The 16,854-nt window shown below is 41.8% G+C and overlaps 1 protein-coding gene across 5 annotated transcripts in view; it reads left to right on the top strand.

Moving 5' to 3' along the window:
- Positions 1-16,854, top strand: part of LOC126252907 (probable phospholipid-transporting ATPase IA) — a 631,593-nt gene that overhangs the window by 560,750 nt on the left and 53,989 nt on the right. For 4 of the 5 annotated variants that reach the window (XR_007545867.1, XM_049953883.1, XM_049953884.1 and 1 more), the window contains exon 21: positions 5,627-5,728. Coding sequence is in view for 4 of the 5 variants with exons in the window: in XM_049953883.1 (XP_049809840.1) it covers positions 5,627-5,728 (102 nt within the window). In the remaining variant the exon portion in view is untranslated. Of the gene's footprint in view, positions 1-5,626; positions 5,729-6,007; positions 6,145-16,854 lie in introns of those variants that run through there. The other variant, XM_049953886.1, reaches the window with a different exon arrangement.

Here is a 16,854-nt window from a genome sequence, read left to right as displayed (position 1 = left end):
AGAAAAGCAACTGGAATCAGTCAACAGAGGAAAGTCCACTGGACCTGACGGGATACCAATTCGATTCTACACAGAGTACGTGAAAGAACTTGCCCCCCTTCTAACAGCCATGTACCACAAGTCTCTAGAGTAGCGGAAGGTTCCAAATGATTGGAAAAGAGCACAGGTAGTCCCAGTCTTCAAGAAGGGTCGTCGAGCAGATGCGCAAAACTATAGACCTATATCTCTGACATCGATCTGTTGTAGAATTTTAGAACATGTTTTTTGCTCGAGTATCATGTCGTTTTTGGAAACCCAGAATCTACTCTGTAGGAATCAACATGGATTCTGGAAACAGCGATCGTGTGAGACCCAACTCGCTTTATTTGTTCATGAGACCCAGAAAATATTAGATACAGGCTCCCAGGTAGATGCTATTTTACTTGACTTCTGGAAGGCGTTCGTTACAGTTCCGCACTGTCGCCTGACAAACAAAGTAAGAGCCTATGGAATATCAGACCAGCTGTGTGGCTGGATTGAAGAATTTTTAGCAAACAGAACACAGCATGTTATCAATGGAGAGACGTTAAAGTAACCTCTGGCGTACCACAGGGGAGTGTTATGGGACCATTACTTTTCACAATATATATTAATGACCTAGCAGATAGTGTCGGAAGTTCCATGCGGCTTTTTGCGGATTATGCTTTAGTATACAGAGAAGTTGCAGCATTAGAAAATTGTAGCGAAATGCAGGAAGATCTGCAGCGGATAGGCACTTGGTGCAGGGAGTGGCAACTGACCCTTAATATAGACAAATGTAATGTATTGCGAATAGATAGAAAGAAGGATCCTTTATTGTATGATTACAAGATAGCAGAACAAACACTGGTAGCAGTTACTTCTGTAAAATATCTGGGAGTATGCGTGCGGAACGATTTGAAGTGGAATGATCATATAAAATTAATTGTTGGTAAGGCGGGTACCAGGTTGAGATTCATTGGGAGAATTCTTAGAAAATGTTGTCCATCAACAAAGGAGGTGGCTTACAAAACACTCGTTCGACCTATACTTGAGTATTGCTCATCAGTGTGGGATCCGTACCAGATCGGGTTGACGGAAGAGATAGAGAAGATCCAAAGAAGAGCGGCGTGTTTCGTCACAGGGTTATTTGGTAACCGTTATAGTGTTACGGAGATGTTTAGCAAACTCAAGTGGCAGACTCTGCAGGAGAGGCGCTCTGCATAGCGGTGTAGCTTGCTAGCCAGGTTTCGAGAGTGTGCGTTTCTGGATGAGGTATCGAAAATATTGCTTCCCCCTACTTATACCTCCCGAGGAGATCACGAACGTAAAATTAGAGAGATTCGAGCGCGCACGGAGGCTTTCCGGCAGTCGTTCTTCCCGCGAACCATACGCGACTGGAACAGAAAAGGGAGGTAATGACAGTGGTACGTAAAGTGCCCTCCGCCACACACTGTTGGGTGGCTTGCGGAGTATAAATGTAGATGTAGATGTAGATGTGATTAATGGCAGCTAGCTCTAGACAAATGTGTAAAAATGTAAGTTAATGTCGGCGAGTGGGAAGATCAAACCTGTAATGTTCAGATACTGTATTACTAGAGTCCTGCTTGACACAGTGAAGTTGTTAAAATATCTGGGCATAACATTGCAAAGTGATAACGAGCAGGTGAGAACTGTGTTAGGGAAGGCAAATGGTCGATTTTGGTTTATTGGGAGAATTTTAGGAAACAGTGGTTCACCTGTTAAGGAGACTGTGTACAGGATGCTGGTGCAACCTATTCTTGAATTCTGCTTGAGTGTCTAGGATCCTTACCAGGTCAGATTGAAGGAAGACATCGAAGCAGTTCAGAGGCAGGTAGCTATCTTTGTTACTATTAGGTTCGAACAACACTTAAGTGTTATGGAGATGCTTCAGGAACTCGAGTGTGAAACCCTGGAGGGAAAGTGATGCTCTTTTTTAGAAACACTATTGAGAAAATTTAGAGAACCAGCATTTGAAGCTGACTGCCTAACTGCTCTGCTGCTGCCAACATACATTGCACATACGGACCATGAAGATAGGATACAAAAAATTAGGGCTCATGTGGAGGGATGTATACAGTTGTATTTCCCTTGCCATATTTGTGAGTGACTGGAACAGGAAAGGAAATGACTAGTAGTGGTACAGGGTACCGCATGGAACTTCCGACACTATCTGCTAGGTCATTAATATATATTGTGAAAAGTAATGGTCCCATAACACTCCCCTGTGGCACGCCAGAGGTTACTTTAACGTCTCTCCATTGATAACAACATGCTGTGTTCTGTTTGCTAAAAATTCTTCAATCCAGCCACACAGCTGGTCTGCCAGTGTATGGTGGCCTGCGAAGTATCTATGTAGACGTAGATGTAGAAAGGTCCTTGAGTCCTTGTCCAGCACTTAGTTTTAATCTTCCAGGGAGTTTCAGTTCCAGTGTTATTTTTTATTAACGTTACGTCTGTTTCATATTAGTCTTGCAGTGGAATTCTGATTGGCATTGAGACAGATTACTTATAAGTTTGTTTTGTTGCATATCCTTTGTTGTTGTATAGCTGATCTACTATGGCGATGAATCTGGAGAGGTGTTAAAATCATATTTGTCTTCATGTTATTGCATCTGTTTTGTTAGCACATGGTTGTTGTTGTTGTTGTTGTTGTTGTTGTTGTTTTGGTCTTCAGTCCTGAGACTGGTTTGATGCAGCTCTCCATGCTACTCTATCCTGTACAAGCTGCTTCATCTCCCAGTACCTACTGCAACCTACATCCTTCTGAATCTGCTTAGTGTATTCATCTCTTGGTCTCCCTCTACGATTTTTACCCTCCACGCTGCCCTCCAATACTAATTTGTGATCCCTTGATGCCTCAAAACATGTCCTACCAACCGATCCCTTCTTCTAGTCAAGTTGTGCCACAAACTTCTCTTCTCCCCAATCCTATTCAATACCTCCTCATTAGTTACGTGATCTACCCACCTTATCTTCAGCATTCTTCTGTAGCACCACATTTTGAAAGCTTCTATTCTCTTCTTGTCCAAACTGGTTATCGTCCATGTTTCACTTCCATACATGGCTACACTCCATACAAATACTTTCAGAAACGACTTCCTGACACTTAAATCTATACTCGATGTTAACAGATTTCTCTTCTTCAGAAACGATTTCCTTGCCATTGCCAATCTACATTTTATATCCTCTCTACTTCGACCATCATCAGTTATTTTACTCCCTAAATAGCAAAACTCCTTTACTACTTTAAGTGTCTCATTTCCTAATCTAATCCCCTCAGCATCACCCGATTTAATTTGACTACATTCCATTATCCTCTTTTTGCTTCTGTTGATGTTCATCTTATATCCTCCTTTCAAAACACTATCCATTCCATTAAACTGCTCTTCCCAGTCCTTTGCTGTCTCTGACAGAATTACAATGTCATCGGCGAACCTCACAGTTTTTACTTCTTCTCCATGAATTTTAATACCTACTCCGAATTTTTCTTTTGTTTCCTTTACTGCTTGCTCAATATACAGATTGAATAACATCGGGGAGAGGTTACAACCCTGTCTCACTCCTTTCCCAACCACTGCTTCCCTTTCATGCCCCTCGACTCTTATAACTGCCATCTGGTTTCTGTACAAATTGTAAATAGCCTTTTGCTCCCTGTATTTTACCCCTGCCACCTTCAGAATTTGAAAGAGAGTATTCCAAATAACGTTGTCAAAAGCTTTCTCTAAGTCTACAAATACTAGAAATGTAGGTTTGCCTTTTCTTAATCTTTCTTCTAAGATAAGTCGTAAGGTTAGTATTGCCTCACGTGTTCCAACATTTCTACGGAATCCAAACTGATCTTCCCCGAGGTCCGCTTCTACCAGTTTTTCCATTCGTCTGTAAAGAATTCACGTTAGTATTTTGCAGCTGTGGCTTATTAAACTGATAGTTTGGTAATTTTCACATCTGTCAACACCTGCTTTCTTTGGGATTGGAATTATTATATTCTTCTTGAAGTCTGTGGGTATTTCGCCTGTCTCATACATCTTGCTCACCAGATGGTAGAGTTTTGTCATGACTGGTTCTCCCAAGGCCATCAGTAGTTCTAATGGAATGTTGTCTACTCCCAGGGCCTTGTTTCGACTCAGGTCTTTCAGTGCTCTGTCAAACTCTTCACGCAGTATCTTATCTCCCATTTCATCTTCATCTACATCCTCTTCCATTTCCATAATATTGTCCTCAAGTACATTGCCCTTGTATAAACCCTCTATATACTCCTTCCACCTTTCTGCCTTCCCTTCTTTGCTTAGAACTGGGTTTCCATCTGAGCTCTTGATGTTCATACAAGTGGTTCTCTTCTCTCCAAAGGTCTCTTTAATTTTCCTGTAGGCAGTATCTATCTTACCCCTAGTGAGACAAGCCTCTACATCCTTACATTTGTCCTCTAGCCATCCCTGCTTAGCTATTTTGCACTTCCTGTCGATCTCATTTTTGAGACGTTTGTATTCCTTTTTGCCTGCTTCATTTACTGCATTTTTATATTTTCTCCTTTCGTCAATTAAATTCAATATTTCTTCTGTTACCCAAGGATTTCTATTAGCCCTCATCTTTTTACCTACTTTATCCTCTGCTGCCTTCACTACTTCATCCCTCAGAGCTACCCATTCTTCATCTACTGTATTTCTTTCCCCCATTCCTGTCAATTGTTCCCTCATGCTCTTCCTGAAACTATCTACAACCTCTGGTTTTTTCAGTTTATCCAGGTCCCATCTCCTTAAATTCCCACCTTTTTGCAGTTTCTTCAGTTTCAATCTGCAGTTCATGGTATCTGCAGCACATGGTATCCACTGATTTTTCTCATAAAATGAATTAAGTTGTTCTTTTATGTGTATGAATGGGCACTACAATACTGTGGTCTAGATCAAAGGTGACCATGTAATTGCTGAACATGTTACTGAATATGTGACCAAGCTCAGTGGCTGCTTCACAGCCCATACTGTCTGGATTCTCACATCCCACCTTCACACTAACACACTCCCCTTCCCATCAAACTCTACTTCTATGCCACAATCCTGGAATCCACCCTCCCAACCTCTCAAAAAATCAGTTATTTGTTTTATTATTTCTTTCTTTTCCCCTTACTTTAGTTTTTGTAGCCATACCATTCTCTCAGTGGTCTCATGTCCATTCTATTCTATCTTATCATCAAATCCCCACTCCCTATATCACCATATGCAACACATTATTACAGCATATGCTTTCTTCTGGAGTGGCCAGTTCCAAAATATAATGGATGAATTCTTTGAAATTGGGAGTGAACCTAGTGAAAAATTTATGTTTTGAGTGAATTCAAAATTCATTCTCAAATAACAACAGTTATTGAATCAGTCCTCAAAATGACGGTGTCGATGTTAGTCTTGGTTTAGCACACAGTTTCAGCACTTCACATGCGTCTAATTAATTTTGCTTGTTTATTATTTATATGTTACATATTAATATAGTTTTATGCTTCACTTCACTTAAACTTAAAAGAAACCATGTAATGAATTTCTATGACACTTATTAAACAGAAAGATAAATTATCTATTATTCTCACTTTCTTACAAATTCGGAAACTTCTTTACAGCATCCATTCGACAGCATTTAAATCACTTACAGAAGCTGCAAGGGAAAGTGAAATCAGGAAAACAGACCCAGGAAATGTTATAATGAGGGAAACAAGGCACTCGTGAGTAGTAGAAAATATCCATTTCTTAGTTTACATGTGCAGAACATCACTTTGCATACTGTGTTCTGAAGTTGCCTTTTGAGAATAAAAAAATTAAAAATTAACAAAATTTGTAGCTTTGTCTTTGGAAGTTGTCTTCAAAAATAATGATGTTAAACATTATTTGATACCTTTTTTTTTGTTTACAACCATGTGTTTTTAATGCAGTGCACCAGTGATGTTCTGTTATTGACAGTTATTACTGCAGTAATACAGAGAGAGATATTTATTTGTTTTCAGCTACTGGTATAGTAAACCAAATAGTAAACGCAATTGATGTGATTGCCTTTTACGCTACAGTGGGCTCTTCAGATATGCATGACTGAATGAAGTGCTACAAAATGCTTTTTGGCTGTAGTTTACAAATAACTTATTCATTGACTATAAAGCTTAGTGTATTTTTAAAAAATAAAAATATATATGAAAAATATTGATATTTGATTATTATTCAGATGTATATTAATACTTTGCATCTTTGTCCATGATGGCATTTAATAACTTATTATATCCTAATTAAAATATTTAGGATTTTTAGTCAAACATCAGCTTACAATTTTTATAACAGTTGTTTCTTGTAACTATCAGTCAGGATCTTAATAGTTGATGGTAGATCACAACATGCACCTGAGTAGATAATTACAGGAAAAGTGGATCACTTTTTCACTTAATCGTGAAACAGTGAGAAATGAAGAGAATACAAGTAAATCTAAAAAGGTGCAGTCTATCAGTGTGTTCTATACACTGCTCATAATGTCATTTATATTGTGATAACTGGTGATTTACCTTCCTGTGATATTTATTGAAGCATGTTCTTCAGTATATTACCATGTTCCTTACCAAAAGTTTTTTATTTGTTATATGTGGGCTGCATGCATTTTTCAATAGAAGTAATTATATTTTACAATATAAGTGTGCAGTGTAATGTGTGTAAATAATATTTATAACACTGTATATATGTAGTACTTAAAGAGTGGTATAAAAGCAAACTTATTTTTTCTGCTCATGTTGACAACTTGCAATGGTTGCATTGTCAACTATGCATTAATTATTTATGAGTTTGTTTTTCTTATATTCTTAAGCATGACTGTATCACATTGATTAATTTTATTCCAAAATGCTTCATAAACAGCAAGGCAAGAAACACTTCCTAACAGTAGTATAGTGATTATATACTCAGAAATAGAAAATGTAATGGGTAGATAAGAAACATCCTCTTCAGTAGAACAGCATTGTGACTAATGCTACTAACCTTTCACAGCAACAGAACTTCAGTAATCCATTATATATTGAGCTTACAGCTGCACTTGAGTGATTAATAGATCATTTTATTGCTCATTTATTTGTCACCAGTCTTTTCTGTGCATTTACAGTGATGAAACTCCCTCTTTGAATATAAGGTACCGATGCTAATGTAAGAAGGTCAGGTCATTTTCAAGCATAATTCCACAGAATTTACCATAAACCACATTTTTATAAATGTTTGAAAATATAATGTAATTGGATAGATAAAAAATCTCCTCTCCAAGCTGTGGCAGGAGAATGCACATATAAGGGTACTGAAATCTGCAAACTTTTGGAGCCAATAGCTTTTTTCTCCTTACAGATGAGTTGAAGGGGAAGGAAGAGGGGTAAAGGTAAAGAACTGGTGAAGTTTAGGACATGCGGATTTCAGAAAAAGTCAACCAGAACTGCAGGTCAGGCGAGATTTACCAGACAGGATGAGAAGGAAATATTTCTTTTCCCTTCCCATCCGCTCCAGTAAATCTCCCCTTACCCAGAGACTTTCCTTCTCATCCTCTCCAGTAAGTCTCTTGAAGTTCTTGGCAATTTTTCCAAACTCTCCCAATTTCCTGGATCTCACCAGTCCTTTTCCTTTGTCCCTCTTCCTTCCCGTTCAACCCTTCTGCCAGAAGAAGAAGCCACTGGCTCCAAAAGCTTGCAAATATCAATACCTTTATGTATGTGTTCTCCTGCTACTGCTTGGTGAGTAGATTTTTTTTTAATCTTTCCGATTACATTATACTTCCACAAATTGATTATTTTTTGTTTAATATTTTCTTATAAATGTGTGTACAAATATCTATTTAGGGAAGTGTAGTCCAAAAGATAACTTCAGATGAATAATGGCAGATGAAACATCTGTGTAATTGAGGGGAGGGGAGTCATTCAACTATACACCATGTTCTGTAATTCCTCCAGATTCCAAGTCACTACATAAAAACTAAGGTATACTTCACCCATAAAAAGAAATAAAAATGTGCTTGAAGAATCTATTTTAGACTTCCTGCAGGAGCAAAGGTAAAACTCACTATATTGTTCAGCTGCAAAGTGAGCCTAGTTAGGATAGTGAAGGTTTGGTCATCTTTATGGTCGTTAAATCATAAAATGTAGATTTTTTAGGAACCTAAGGGAAGTTGATTTTTTGTGTAGGTTACAGTCATGCATGCCCTGGTCAGGTTGCAGGGGCACCAGACTCTCTTGGTGGGGCCCAAAGATGAAACATTAGAGATGGAAGTATGTGATTCAGGACTTTGATCCCCAAAGCAGTCAGGAAAGAAACATGCTGCAACTAGCTGGATGCCAGTGTCTGTGACTTGGAATCTACAGTCTTCAGTGGCAGCCAGTGGACAACATTTGAATCTTCTCCCATGGCTCCTATAGGCTACATGCAGCTATTGCATAAGGGCAGATTATTAACAGCTCACACTTCACAGGAACGAACAGCCTCCACTGAAGCTACGATCTTACTTGGCACGTAGGGCACAATGAGCTCTGTTTGAACCACATAATAGTTAAGGAAATTATTAAATTGGCAAGGCAGCCTGTACAGTATAGTTGAGGTGATGAGTCATCAGTAAGCAAATAAACAAGATTCTGAATGCTGCTAAGCTCTTGAACACGTCCTCCTTCAGATTTAACAGAACACATATACACACTGAGTACAGATGCACAGCTACATAGACCCCTTAGCTGCAGTTTAATTGCACAATATTATCAACCTTGTTTATGTGCCTGTCAACAACTCAGTGCATAAATTATATCATCAATTGGTACCAAGACTCCTTTCAGTGTTTGTATTTCATCAAAAATTTTCCATTATCTAACTCATTAAAGGATTATATAATGTACACTCCTGGAAATGGAAAAAAGAACACATTGACACCGGTGTGTCAGACCCACCATACTTGCTCCGGACACTGCGAGAGGGCTGTACAAGCAATGATCACACGCACGGCACAGCGGACACACCAGGAACCGCGGTGTTGGCCGTCGAATGGCGCTAGCTGCGCAGCATTTGTGCACCGCCGCCGTCAGTGTCAGACAGTTTGCCGTGGCATACGGAGCTCCATCGCAGTCTTTAACACTGGTAGCATGCCGCGACAGCGTGGACGTGAACCGTATGTGCAGTTGACGGACTTTGAGCGAGGGCGTATAGTGGGCATGCGGGAGGCCGGGTGGACGTACCGCCGAATTGCTCAACACGTGGGGCGTGAGGTCTCCACAGTACATCGATGTTGTCGCCAGTGGTCGGCGGAAGGTGCACGTGCCCGTCGACCTGGGACCGGACCGCAGCGACGCACGGATGCACGCCAAGACCGTAGGATCCTACGCAGTGCCGTAGGGGACCGCACCGCCACTTCCCAGCAAATTAGGGACACTGTTGCTCCTGGGGTATCGGCGAGGACCATTCGCAACCGTCTCCATGAAGCTGGGCTACGGTCCCGCACACCGTTAGGCCGTCTTCCGCTCACGCCCCTACATCGTGCAGCCCGCCTCCAGTGGTGTCGCGACAGGCGTGAATGGAGGGACGAATGGAGACGTGTCGTCTTCAGCGATGAGAGTCGCTTCTGCCTTGGTGCCAATGATGGTCGTATGCGTGTTTGGCGCCGTGCAGGTGAGCGCCACAATCAGGACTGCATACGACCGAGGCACACAGGGCCAACACCCGGCATCATGGTGTGGGGAGCGATCTCCTACACTGGCCGTACACCACTGGTGATCGTCGAGGGGACACTGAATAGTGCACGGTACATCCAAACCGTCATCGAACCCATCGTTCTACCATTCCTAGACCGGCAAGGGAACTTGCTGTTCCAACAGGACAATGCACGTCCGCATGTATCCCGTGCCACCCAACGTGCTCTAGAAGGTGTAAGTCAACTACCCTGGCCAGCAAGATCTCCGGATCTGTCCCCCATTGAGCATGTTTGGGACTGGATGAAGCGTCGTGTCACGCGGTCTGCACGTCCAGCACGAACGCTGGTCCAACTGAGGCGCCAGGTGGAAATGGCATGGCAAGCCGTTCCACAGGACTACATCCAGCATCTCTACGATCGTCTCCATGGGAGAATAGCAGCCTGCATTGCTGCGAAAGGTGGATATACACTGTACTAGTGCCGACATTGTGCATGCTCTGTTGCCTGTGTCTATGTGCCTGTGGTTCTGTCAGTGTGATCATGTGATGTATCTGACCCCAGGAATGTGTCAATAAAGTTTCCCCTTCCTGGGACAATGAATTCACGGTGTTCTTATTTCAATTTCCAGGAGTGTAAAAAATCTACTCACCAAGCAGTGGCAGGGGAACACACACATAAAAGGGTTTAACTTTTATAAGCCAATTTAATAAGCTTTCAGAGCCAATGGCTCCTTCTTCTGACAGAAGAGTTGAAGGGGAAGGAAGAGAAGTGAAGGAAAAGGACTGGAGAGGTTTAGGGAAAGGGGTACAGGTCAGAGAAATTAATCAATTATTGAAAATATAATTTGTATTATTATTAATAATAATTGATTGTATTTCATATATTCAGGAAATATCTCTCTCTCTCTCTCTCTCTCTCTCTCTCTCTCTCTCTCTGTGTGTGTGTGTGTGTGTGTGTGTGTGTGTGTGTGTGTGGTTATATTGCAAGATTTCCAGTCTTAATACTTAAAGAAGTAATAATGCATCTTCCTCATATATGTTTTACAAATAATAAACTAATATTCATTTCTGGTTTATATAGATCCCAAGATAAAATAAGGGTAAGGCAACCACTCACATATAGTGGATCGATGCCTGGGGTACAATAACACATAACAGGAAACAGCATTTTACCTAGCTTTTGAGCACAAACACTTTCTTTCAGCAATAGTACACACACACACACAAATGCACACACCTGTGCCCATGGGAAAAAGAGCTAGTGCTTGCTGTTTTCTGATATGTGTTACTGTGCTACAAGCATAACTACAGGATGAGTTGTTGCCTTTTCCTTATTTTATGTACTGCTCCATCCAGAAATTTCCATTATTGTTATGTAGATGTGTGTTTACAATGGAACATGCTTTCTATCATAGTCTTCCTTTTTCCAAAAAATAACATAGAATAAAATAATAACAACAACAATAATAATAACAATAACAATAATAATGGGCACACACCTTATAAGTCAGGAACAGATTGTTGTAATTAACAAAATTATAAAATCTTAATTCAGTTTGCACTATTTATATAAGTTGGTTGTGGAAGAATTGGCAATCTCAGTTTGTACAGTTTGTCAAGTTTTATTTTCTCTGCCTGATGTAAACAGACCTAAACATGCAATGACAGCATTAATGTAAATTTCATACAGAAAGTGGCATTAGTACAAATTTCATACAGAAAGTGGGGAAAAAAGCTACTACTGCAGTTGAGAATGTCGTCACTGTTAGACATTGTAGACATTCTGTTAAAGAGTCACATAAGCTCTCCTAAGTAAAATGTAAACATAAAATACTGTGATGTTTTAAAAGCCACAGATTTTCTGTAAATTAGGAGCTTCATCAGGTAACACGAATGAGGAAGATAATATCACTGCAGGGTGCACACAAATGTTGAAGTGGCAAAAATGAAAAGAATTTGAGTAATATTTTCATATCCATCCTTTCTCACATCCTGAAGAAAGAAGATTTCCTTTTTTTCTTCCTATGATGGGATATATATATATATATATATATATATATATATATATATATATATATATAGACACACACACACACACAAATGTGTGGATGGATATGTGTGTGTGTGCAAGTGTATACCTGTCCTTTTTTCCCCCTAAGGTAAGTCTTTCCGCTCCCGGGATTGGAATGACTCCTTACCCTCTCCCTTAAAACCCACATCCTTTCGTCTTTCCCTCTCCTTCCCATATATATATATATATATATATATATATATATATATATATATATATATATATATAAACTGAACAATCCATTGCCCTCACCCACCTAATCCTTCACCTACACATCAACTCAGCCAATGAACACACCCGTCAACTCCTATCCTTAATAAAAGTCCTCAACTTTCCTCTCCCACATCCACACCAGCTATTCAGAGCATCCTCCTACAGGCCAACCGCAAATTAGAACAGCATGCCACCCTTCACCTCAAAAAACTATCCAATCTCCTGGTTTCCCACCTCCGGAAAGGCAACTCACTCACCCTTCACAACCTTTCCAGCAAACCTCAACCACCTCTCATTGCACACAAACCCAGTCTCTCCCATCTACTCAGTCTCCCACTTCCAGCTCCACTCCCTCCAAAACCTCAAAATTCCAATCAACACAATCTGGCACCACAACACCCTAATTCAGTAGTTAATCTTTCCTCCAAACCTCTCTCCCAATCTGAAACCTCTGTCCTATCCAAAGGCCTCACCTTCAGCCCCACTCCCAGATTCAACCAAACAGCCCTCGTCAAAGATTTACTGTCCTACACTCGTACTCTCTGCTGGAAGTATCACTTTGCCACGAAGAAAAATGATCCTAATCCTACCCCTAATGATCCAACTCCCCAAGACACTATCCAAATTGAACCCTGCCTGGAACAGTTCCGTCCTCCGTCACAGCGGTACCCACCTCCTCTTCCTCAAAATCACCCTCTCCAAACCTTCCAGGAATTTCTGACTTCCAGCCTTGCCTCTCAATCCTTCTTAAAAAACCTTAATCCTACTCCCAACATCACCACTGCTGAAGCCCAGGCTATCCATGATCTGAAGGCTGACCGGTCCATCGTCATTCTTCCGGCAGACAAGGGTTCCACGACCGTGGTACTTGATCGTCGGGAGTATGTGGCTGAGGGACTGCGTCAGCTTTCAGACAACACCACATACAAAGTTTGCCAAGGTAATCCCATTCCTGATGTCCAGGCGGAGCTTCAAGGAATCCTCAGAACCTTAGGCCCCCTACAAAACCTTTCACCTGACTCCATCAACCTCCTGACCCCACTGACACCCCGCACCCCTACCTTCTACCTTCTTCCTAAAATTCACAAACCCAATCATCCCGGCCGCCCCATTGTAGCTGGTTACCAAGCCCCCACAGAACGTATCTCTGCCTACGTAGATCAACAACTTCAACCCATTACGTGCAGTCTCCCATCCTTCATCAAAGACACCAACCACTTTCTCGAACGCCTGGAATCCTTACCCAATCCGTTACCCCCAGAAACCATCCTTGTAACCATTGGTGCCACTTCCTTACACACAAATATCCCGCACGTCCAGGGCCTCGCTGCGATGGAGCACTTCCTTTCACGCCGATCACCTGCCACCCTACCTAAATCCTCTTTCCTCATTACCTCATTCATCCTGACCCACAACTTCTTCACTTTTGAAGGCCAGACATACCAACAATCAAAGGGAACAGCCATGGGTACCAGGATGGCCCCTTCGTACGCCAACCTATTCATGGGTCGCTTAGAGGAGGCCTTCTTGGTTACCCAGGCCTGCCAACCCAAAGTTTGGTACAGATTTATTGATGACATCTTCATGATCTGGACTCACAGTGAAGAAGAACTCCAGAATTTCCTCTCCATCCTCAACTCCTTTGGTTCCATCAGATTCACCTGGTCCTACTCCAAATCCCATGCCACTTTCCTTGATGTTGACCTCCACCTGTCCAATGGCCAGCTTCACATGTCCGTCCACATCAAACCCACCAACAAGCAACAGTACCTCCATTACGACAGCTGCCACCCATTCCACATCAAACGGTCCCTTCCCTACAGCCTAGGTCTTCGTGGCAAACGAATCTGCTCCAGTCCGGAATCCCTGAAGCATTACACCAACAACCTGACAACAGCTTTCGCATCCCGCAACTACCCTCCCGACCTGGTAGAGAAACAAATAACCAGAGCCACTTCCTCATCCTCTCAAACCCAGAACCTCCCACAGAAGAACCACAGAAGTGCCCCACTTGTGACAGGATACTTTTCGGGACTGGATCAGATTCTGAATGTGGCTCTCCAGCAGGGATACGACTTCCTCAAATCCTGCCCTGAAATGAGATCCATCCTTCATGAAATCCTCCCCACTCCACCAAGAGTGTCTTTCCGCCATCCACCTAACCTTCGTAACCTCTTAGTTCATCCCTATGAAATCCCCAAACCACCTTCCCTACCCTCTGGCTCCTACCCTTGTAACCGCCCCCGGTGTAAAACCTGTCCCATGCACCCTCCCACCACCACCTACTCCAGTCCTGTAACCTGGAAGGTGTACACGATCAAAGGCAGAGCCACGTGTGAAAGCACCCACGTGATCTACCAACTGACCTGCCTACACTGTGACGCATTCTATGTGGGAATGACCAGCAACAAACTGTCCATTTGCATGAATGGACACAGGCAGACAGTGTTTGTTGGTAATGAGGATCACCCTGTGGCTAAACATGCCTTGGTGCACGGCCAGCACATCTTGGCACAGTGTTACACTGTCCGGGTTATCTGGATACTTCCCAGTAACACCAAACTATCCGAACTCCGGAGATGGGAACTTGCTCTTCAATATATCCTCTCTTCCCGTTATCCACCAGGCCTCAATCTCTGCTAATTTCAAGTTGCCGCCACTCACACCTCACCTGTCATTCAACATCATCTTTGCCTCTGCACTTCTGCCTCGACTGACATCTCTGCCAAAACTCTTTGTCTTTAAATATGTCTGCTTGTGTCTGTATATGTGTGGATGGATATGTGTGTGTGTGCGAGTGTATACCCGTCCTTTTTTCCCCCTAAGGTAAGTCTTTCCGCTCGCGGGATTGGAATGACTCCTTACCCTCTCCCTTAAAACCCACATCCTTTCGTCTTTCCCTCTCCTTCCCTCTTTCCTGATGAGGCAACAGTTTGTTGCGAAAGCTTGAATTTTGTGTGTATGTTTGTGTTTGTTTGTGTGTCTGTCGACCTGCCAGCACTTTCATTTGGTAAGTCACATCATCTGAAACATTCCACGTGGAAAAAATATATATCTAAAAAGAAAGATGATGAGACTTACCAAACAAAAGCGCTGGCAGGTCGATAGACACACAAACAAACAAACACAAATATACACACAAAATTCAAGCTTTCGCAACAAACTGTTGCCTCATCAGGAAAGAGGGAAGGAGAGGGAAAGACGAAAGGATGTGGGTTTTAAGGGAGAGGGTAAGGAGTCATTCCAATCCCGGGAGCGGAAAGACTTACCTTAGGGGGAAAAAAGGACAGGTATACACTCGCACACACACACATATCCATCCACACATACAGATGTGTGGACTGTATGTGTGGATGGATGTGTGTGTGTGTGCGAGTGTATACCTGTCCTTTTTTCCCCCTAAGGTAAGTCTTTCCGCTCCCGGGATTGGAATGACTCCTTACCCTCTCCCTTAAAACCCACATCCTTTCGTCTTTCCCTCTCCTTCCCTCTTTCCTGATGAGGCAACAGTTTGTTGCGAAAGCTTGAATTTTGTGTGTATATTTGTGTTTGTTTGTTTGTGTGTGTATCGACCTGCCAGCGCTTTTGTTTGGTAAGTCTCATCATCTTTCTTTTTATATATATATATATATATATATATATATATATATGATTATAATAGAGGGAAACTTTCCACATAGGAAAAATATATCCAAAAACAAAGATGATGTGACTTACCAAATGAAAGTGCTGGCAGGTCGACAGACACACAAACATACACACAAAATTCAAGCTTTCGCAACAAACTGTTGCCTCATCAGGAAAGAGGGAAGGAGAGGGAAAGACGAAAGGATGTGGGTTTTAAGGGAGAGGGTAAGGAGTCATTCCAATCCTGGGAGCGGAAAGACTTCCCTTAGGGGGAAAAAAGGACGTGTATACACTCGCACACACACACACATATCCATCCACACATATACAGACACAAGCAGACATATTTAAAGACCAACCTGTGGGGAGCGGCTAAAAATGATCAGTGATGTGCGAAAAACTGAAGTGGAAATAAAGTGAAAGTTATTAGAACTAGCCGAAATGGTTGTTTAATACGTGAAAGCAGCTGTAATTGAAGTAGAAACGGTGGATTTTATAGCAGCGGTGGTGTTGAAAGCAGAAAATAAGATTTTTTTGGTTATGGTTTGGAAGTGGGTTACGTGTTATTGAGTATATATAGGCGGGATAAAATTGTATAGTAGATTACGGTAAAAAGGGGAAGGTGAATACAAAGTGAGACTACTGGTAAAAACAGAAAGAGAAAATAAGACGACAGGAAAGATTTCGAAATGCAACAGCGACAATAACAAACGTAATTGTTGGGTTCAGATTAATGATATGATTATAATAGAGGGAAACATTCCACGTAGGAAAAATATATCCAAAAACAAAGATCATGTGACTTACCAAATGAAAGTGCTGGCAGGTCGACAGACACACAAACAAACACAAACACACACACAAAATTCAAGCTTTCGCAACAAACTGTTGCCTCATCAGGAAAGAGGGAAGGAGAGGGAAAGACGAAAGGATGTGGGTTTTAAGGGAGAGGGTAAGGAGTCATTCCAATCCCGGGAGCGGAAAGACTTACCTTAGGGGGAAAAAAGGACGGGTATACACTCGCGCACACACACACATATCCATCCACACATATACAGACACAAGCAGACATATATTTGGTAAGTCACATCATCTTTGTTTTTGGATATATATAAAAACAAAGATGATGTGACTTACCAAATGAAAGTGCTGGCGGGTCGACAGACACACAAACAAACACAAACATACACACAAAATTCAAGCTTTCGCAACAAACTGTTGCCTCTTCAGGAAAGAGGGAAGGAGAGGGAAAGATGAAAG

This window comes from Schistocerca nitens, chromosome 4 (genome assembly GCF_023898315.1).
Source record: "Schistocerca nitens isolate TAMUIC-IGC-003100 chromosome 4, iqSchNite1.1, whole genome shotgun sequence".
NCBI lineage: Eukaryota > Metazoa > Arthropoda > Insecta > Orthoptera > Acrididae > Schistocerca > Schistocerca nitens.
Note: the sequence above shows the minus strand (reverse complement) of the source record. Positions and strands in the feature narration are given on the sequence as shown.